Here is a 7,656-nt window from a genome sequence, read left to right as displayed (position 1 = left end):
AAGTTGGAATTATTAAAACCAATTTTCCTATATAAATTAACATTCTTAAAGCTTGTGGAACGCCGTTAATAGAGGATTTTGAATTCGAAAAGCTTCATTCAATAGAAATTTCAGAAGCTTTCAATGGAGAAATTCATGTTCAAGGGCAACTTCTATTGAGGAACACGTCACCCCTACTCTTTGGGGTTGACCATGCCCTTTATTTCTCCCTTTTACTTAGGGATTTTCATTTGTTTCATTAACAAAGTCGTCGTAAATGGTGGAGGATGGTATTAGGTCGATGGAAGGTGGGTGAGGATGAAGAAGATGAAGGTGGAGGAAAACTCGAGCTCCTTGAATGGAGTTAACACAAAGATGAAGAAGATGGTGTTAACGCCAACCTTCTGGACACCTTCTGTTGAAGCAACAATGAGCTGGCATAATCCTACTGTTCCTTAATATTACAAATTTACAATAACACAATTAGATCAACGAACTATGTTAATCTAATACATCAACTAGATGGAGCATTCCTCTAGGATAAAATACAAGTTTATCTCTGTGTTGGATAAGTGTCAGTTGCGAGTACACTAAATACAAGGTGTGCTAGGGTTTCTTAGGTGGTGATCAATGCACCTTTGATTGTTAGCCACCTTGGATTATTTTATAAATCTAACTTGACATCTATGAGTAAAGGCCTGTTCATATTTACTTATTTTCGGTTCAGCTCCAATCAGTTCAGTTCAGTTCAGCTCTAATCAGTTCAGTTCAGCTCAGTTGTTAATTTTTTTGTTTTAGATGTTTTAGCATATTACAACAACGACAATAATAATAATAATAATAATAATAATAATAATAATAATAATAATAATAATATTCTGACGTTGGTCTTTCTATGTCGTTGTTGGTGGATTTTCAAAATGCCTTCAATTGATCGTGCGGTCATGTTACGTGAAGTCCGTTGTCGTTGTCCGGGTATTTCGCGGTGGGTTGATTTCTGCTACTCTAATCCAGCCAGATTGTATTATGAGGACCACACCTTATGGTCACCTCAGGGGGTGCAGCAGGGTGATCCCCTTGGTCCTCTCCTTTTTTCTTTGGTTTTACAACCTCTTGTGTGTAAAATCAAAGATGCTTTTGAGGTATGTCTTCAGGCGTGGTATTTGGATGACAGCACTATTATTGGAGACACTTTGGTGGTAGGGAAGGTTCTACAGTTGATTATGGAGGAAGGACCTCGTTATGGGTTGCATCTCAATGTGGAAAAAACGGGAGTTTTCTGGCCTACAGAAGACCCTCGTAGCAGGCTTGTGGGTGTTTTCCCCCCCTTCTATTGCTCGACCATTGCATGGTGTTAAGCTGCTTGGTGGTCCTGTTAGTTCTGATTCCAGGTTTAGTGGCGAGCTTGTGATGCAGAGGGTGACCAAGACCATTGCGCTTATGGATAAGGTTGCTATGATGGATGATCCTCAGTGTGAGCTGTTGTTACTTAGGGCATGTACTGGAGTTTCTAAACTCTACTTTGCCTTGCGTACTTGTCCTCCAGGTGCATTTGAGGCGGCTCGGCGCGTTTTCGACGAGGCTCTTCGATCTTCCTTGGAGCGTATTGTTACTGCTTCGGGGCCCGGGTTTGGTGATTGGCAGTGGCGGCTTGCCACCTTACCATTTGCGTTTGGAGGGCTTGGTGTTTACTCCGCAGGTGATGTTCGTCACTATGCTTTTCTTGCTTCCCGGTTGCAGTCTGCTGGGTTGCAGACGCAGCTTCTACGTCGTACTGGTATTGTGGGTCTTGGTCAAGCTTTTGAGGATGCGTTGAGTTTGTTTACTGGAACGGTTGAGTCTGACATTTTAGGTAATTCTTATGAGGTCGCTGCCCCTAAACTCATGAAGAAATTGACAGATATATATTTCACAAAGGTTACCGCTTCTGCAGAATCCACCTTTTCTTTGTCTCCTCGGCAGTCGGCATTGTGGAAGTCTTAGCAGGGTGATCACACCTCTGCTTGGCTTCGGGCAGTACCTATTTCTGGATTGGGTCAGACGATGAACTCTAAAACATACCGATGTGTGTTGTGTTATCGGATGGGTGTTCCATTGTTCTTTGTCTCGACACCGTGCTCTGCTTGCTCTCGGGTTTTTACTGGGGATGTATTCGGCGACCATGCGGTGTCGTGTGCTGGCATTGTTGGTATTAAACATCGGCACAATGTTGTTCGGGATACATTTGTTGATATTTGCTACAGATCTGGGATTTCAGCAAGAAAGGAGGTTGACATAGGATTGTCTGGAGGGCATGACGGGGCCCTCAGACCTGCCGATGTGTTACTTTATTCATGGGATCGTGGTCGTGATGTATGTGTCAACTTCACAGGGTCTTCTCCTTTGACACAAACAGGGCTATCTGACTTTGTTCCGGGACGGGTTGTGGCTGATGCGGCTCATCGGAAGCGGGTTAAGTATGAAACTCGTTGTCTGGCGATTGGATATGGTTTCATTCCCTTCTCCTTTTCTTCGCTTGGGGATTTAGAGAAGGAGGATGTTGCGTTCCTGAAGCGGATTCAAAGGTTCTCAATGACGCAAGACATTGGGGCTCGTGCTGCAGCTCATATATTCACTAGGGTAGGCTTTGCTATAGCTAGAGGAGTGGGGGCCCAGATGGTATCTCGACTTCCCACTAATTTATTGTAGGTTGTATGACTTTTGTTTTTGAGATTATAATAATAATAATAATAATATTAATAATAATAATAAATAATAATAATAATAAAAATAAAAAGAATAATAATAATAATTATTATTATTATTATTATTTTAAATTATATTCGTCGTTCAAAATGGTCACATGTTTTATATAGTTGAACTCATTGACAAAATGAGAGTACTACACAACAGTTACTAGCTTTCATAATCAGTTAGTTCTTCGTCTTCTTCTTCTTCATTAAGTTGCTCCATGACCTCGGCATTCCTCTGAATTGACTCCCATATCTGATCAGTTATTTGGTTTCGTACTATATCCATAGCTGCTTTTCTGTTATCATCGTACATAGTATGATCTTCTGTTGGTCCCATGACTTCAACTTGGTGCGTGGATGGAATCCCTAATTCATGTAAACGAACAAAATTGTGTAGAGTACAACAAGCAACGATTGACTACAGTAAAATATTGAAGAATACTTTTTATTTTTATATATATATTTAAAATATAATACACAAAATTTTTATAATTTAAAATATAATAATTTAAAATACAGAGTTATTTTTAAAACACTTTTATATTTTTCACAATCCACTATATATATTATCATTAATTTTCATAAACATTTTCATATATTTTTATGCATTTTAATTTTTCAGTTCAGTTCAGCTCCAATCTGTTCAGTTCAGTTCAGCTCCAATCAGTTCAGTTCAGTTCAGCTCAGCTCCAATCAATTCAGTTCAGTTCAGCTCAGTAAATATGAACAGGCCCTAATATTAACAGATTTTACACATGGAAGACCTTGTTCTCTGTAAAAAGAATTTTCTTTAATTTCACCCAAGAAGTAAAATTTCCTTAGGCTGAGATCATGATGAGAGTCATAAAACTATCCAATGTAAGAAGAAAAAAAATTGCTTCTTTGTACATAAAAGTAAACATGCACAAATCAAGAACTTGTTTTTCCACACCCCTTTTTTTCTTTTAGCTCCTTTCATGAAATCTACCAATTACTACTGGAAAAAAAACGTTACAGAGATAATTTCTACTTGTCTACTTGATAAATCTAAAGCTAGTACGTACTAGTTTATTTCTAAGTCCTAACCAAATCTATACAAAATTGATGCAGTTTGTTTTCCCCTCCGTGAGCTTTCCGTTGATCATTGAAACATATCATAAGCATTTTTCGCCACTACTTCCCATGTCCAGCTTAATTATTTATATTTACAGTCCAATAACGGAACATGAAATTTTATGATGTTGATAAATGCACACTTATGTGAATGTTTCAGAACTTGAATCAGTAACCGCGACATATGTTTGAAGGTTGATCACTATGACAGTGATGTCGTCTTTGTTACCTCTGCTAAAGGATACATCAACAAGTTTCTTGCAGGATTCCATTGCATTTGCTTCTTCCCTTGAAACGATATCGACAGCCTCTTGTTCACTCACCTGTGTGCAATATTCACCAAAATGCAAGAGATGATTAATTTACTTTATCTGAATTTCGACTGTTATTGGATTTGTAATTTCTAATCAAAACTAGTAATTTCTAAAAAAAATACAGTACTAATTAGCAATCAAACTTATCAATATGATCTTCTAGACAATGCTGCAACCCATCAGTCTTGGGATAACTTGTTCTTTGTTCATGGCCTAATTGGAGACTTGTTATATTAGTAGGCTTGAGGGACAAATTTTCACATAATGTTATGGTGACTTCTTATAATATGTCCTGATAAGTACTACGCATTTGGAAGGGTATGACTTATTATATTGTTGAGGGGTGACTTGTTAGGGGTGACAATCGGCAAACTACTTATCTCACCATATATAGGATAAAATGGGATGCACACAACACCAAAGACCAACTAATTATAAATCAAAAAGATTATTTCTTTCTGTACCTTGTCCCAAAGCCCGTCGGAGGCCATTATAATGAAGTCACAATCTGAGGTTAAGGGAACTTTCTGAATCTCGGGTTCAGAAATAATCCACTCTTTCAAATGCAGGTCTCCTATTGCTCTTGACACTGCTAGAGTACCTTGAAGTCTCCAAACTCCGTTGCAGCTATGTACAAATCCACCCTGCAATTTTATGATGATTAAACAAAATTAATTTTTATGATTATTAACTACAGAGTAACAGAAAGCTGCAGTTCAGAGTTATATATGGCCTGCAGGCCCTGCAATGTTAGATGCACTTACGGTGCTTTCTATTCGAAAACGCTCATCTTCTCTGCTTAGGTGGTGATCATTTGTCAGTTTAGTTGCTAAACCTCTTCTACTCAAAACTACTCCACAATCACCAACGTTAGCAGCGTGTAATTCACCATTCCTTATGAGCACACTCGCTGCACAAGCTCCACTACTTACACCCTGCATTTAAAGCATGCACACTGATTAATACTTACACATATAATATAGATTATCATCATCATCATCATCATCATCATCATCATCATATATTCTAGTAATGAAGCTAATTCAAACTGTTGGTCATTCACAAGCTAAGTGAACCATAGATAAGTTATGTTCGATGATAAGGCAATGGTCTCTCATCAAAGTACATTAATAGAATGATCCTATGCTAGAGTCTAACTCGATCATCCACAAGTTCAAGGGATGTACAAAAAGGATTTGCCCAGAGAGATAAGTACTATTGGGAGGGTGGAACCAAGTAAAATGGTGTATGATAGAAAATCTGGAGGCTACTCTACACAATTTTATGACTTATGAGGTCAAATGTGCGCAACACATACAAGGCCAATAGTAATAGAGAGGTTGTTTTCAATTGACCTTTAAATTAACCAGCGATTTTTAAGGGTAATTAAAAATTTAGGCATTTTAACAACCATTTAATGTAGTCATCAACTAGCTAAAGTCAGGAAAAAAGGATTTTAACTCCATTGAATATAGATACAATTAAGGGTACAAAAGCTACACCCTACATATTTCCTAATAGAAAATTCCAATCTTATACTATTCAAAAAATAATGTTGTTACAAAAATACCATAATTAATATTCAAAAAATGAAGATTGAGAGATTTCAAAAGTAGTCATGCATGACATAACATCCGAATCTGAGTAGGATGAATAATGAGTTGTATATACAACAGATTGCATATAGAAAAATCATACCTACGTAGGAATCAACTAGGAAATTGCTGAATTGAAGTACATTTTATTCAATGCATAGACTAAGTCAATAATATTATATGTATCAATGTATACAGCCGTTTTCTTGTAACGTAGACGCTTTGACACGGTCAATGATTGTAAATGCTTGTTATTGTTACATACAAACGGATTACAGAAGATTAATTATGGTTCAATAATTTACCTGACTAAGGAATCCTCTATCAGTCTCCAAGTAGCCGTTGCGTATGGCTTGATCCACTTCTTGCTGATCTTCTTCCTTAAGGTTTTCAAGTGTATTCAGAATGTTTTTCCCTAAGTTATCTGCAACGTAATCAGCTGCAGCTTGGCCTCCGTGACCATCAACAACAGCAAAAAATGCCTGTTTTTCCAACGTTACAATACAAACATCAATTATTGAAACAAATTATCATCATAACGTACTCCCTCCGTTACATAATAAACATCCACATAATTAGTATGTATGGATGACAATCAGGACAATACTTTAGAATATTTTGATATTACTCCCTTGTCCTATGTTCTAAAAAACATTTCACCTCGGATATCATTATGATATAAATAATCGCTAAACCATCATCAATGTCCCGTACAAATTAAAACTCAATACTGGGTGCACCATCTAATTTGCAATTTAGTAAGACTTATTACATTCGTACGAGCGATATGAATTTTTCTTTAATACTTTCTCACTTTTTGTTCGTTTCATTCCATCTACATTCTACATTTCATTATTATGTTCTCATTCAATGATTATTCCCAAAATTTCAAAATAAGAAAAAACATTTATTCTTAATTTTGACAGAAAAAATAGATTAAAATCAGCCTATTACTCGTAGTATAATGGTACTCATAGTCATTTTAAGGATGACTATCATAGAGTTTTTAGGAGTTTTTTAGGGACAAATTAAGGAAAACCATTTGGTTTTTTTTTTTTGCATGAAATCAACTAAATGAGAAAGGTTTAAGGGTGGTGATAATGTACCTGGTTAGAGTCACTAGAAATGTCAGTAACGACCTTGTATCGATCTTCCATATGCTCTCGCCTTCCTTTCTTACTAAACACACAATATTCCCTCCCTTGGATTGCAACTTCAACATTTTCAATCTTCCTTTTCTCCGAAAAAAACACATTCTCAGGGCTAAATTCAGGCAAGACTAGCATTGCAGGCCTCTTTCGCGACTTAACTAATGGCACTGCATTGACATTACCAACGTCAAATGATTCATTCCCCTGTGAAAGCGAGGAATGTAAATGCCCTCCAAGTTGATGAACCATAACATCAGTAACCCATGGGAACGAAGAAGGAGATGATAGAGGGACATGAAGTGGCATAGGAACGGCTTCCATTATTATCACTCGAAAAAGACACTAAACAAAACTAACGTCCTAGACAATAAAAGGAGAAAAACCTTAGGAAATTCTCATCTACCATAACTTGTGAGTTATATATATATAACCCATAACCTTAAGCTAACTTAGCTTGACAAATAAATATCTAATACAAGAAAAGAGTTGTTGTACACTTTTACTTATATAATCCATGGTATATATTAGACGGGTCAAAATCCGGGTTAGAAGAGAAGGTTGTCAGTTTGTCACGGTCATATGATCGCGACAAATGCACGTTTCTCATAGAAGAGAGAATGAAAAGGAGGGAATGAATTGAATGGGAAGCTTTCTTTGGGTTAAGGGAAAGATGGAAATGGTCTTTGTAAGGTGACGCATTCTAATTTCTAATTCGATCATAAAGGTAGACTTTTTTGTATGGATGCATAAAGAATCGTTGAATAAAAGGCACAAAACTATCCGCCGAATTGCC

At 36.9% G+C, this 7,656-nt stretch overlaps 1 protein-coding gene across 1 annotated transcript; it reads right to left on the bottom strand.

The window, feature by feature from the left end:
* Positions 1 to 2,812: 2,812 nt before the first annotated feature.
* On the bottom strand, positions 2,813 to 7,402 carry LOC110725665 (probable protein phosphatase 2C 2). Its single transcript, XM_021905138.1, has 6 exons — positions 6,819 to 7,402; positions 6,018 to 6,194; positions 4,882 to 5,052; positions 4,582 to 4,761; positions 4,033 to 4,126; positions 2,813 to 3,077 (listed from the first exon to the last, which is right to left on the bottom strand). The coding sequence occupies exons 1-6, from the start codon at positions 7,182 to 7,184 to the stop codon at positions 2,875 to 2,877; spliced, it is 1,191 nt and encodes a 396-aa protein (XP_021760830.1). The 5' UTR covers positions 7,185 to 7,402; the 3' UTR covers positions 2,813 to 2,874.
* Between the last annotated feature and the right edge of the window lie 254 nt (positions 7,403 to 7,656).

The sequence above is a fragment of the Chenopodium quinoa genome, unplaced genomic scaffold, assembly GCF_001683475.1.
Source record: "Chenopodium quinoa cultivar QQ74 unplaced genomic scaffold, ASM168347v1, whole genome shotgun sequence".
Classification (NCBI taxonomy): Eukaryota; Viridiplantae; Streptophyta; class Magnoliopsida; order Caryophyllales; family Amaranthaceae; genus Chenopodium; species Chenopodium quinoa.
Note: the sequence above shows the minus strand (reverse complement) of the source record. Positions and strands in the feature narration are given on the sequence as shown.

Coding starts and splice junctions, on each gene's coding strand:
- LOC110725665 (XM_021905138.1), bottom strand. CDS start 7,184: ATGGAAGCCGTTCCTATGCCACTTCATGTCCCTCTATCATCTCCTTCT. Junction 4,762..4,881: donor GTTTTCGAATAGAAAGCACC/GTAAGTGCATCT, acceptor ATAAAATTGCAG/GGTGGATTTGTACATAGCTG. Junction 3,078..4,032: donor TGATGTATCCTTTAGCAGAG/GTAACAAAGACG, acceptor TACATGAATTAG/GGATTCCATCCACGCACCAA.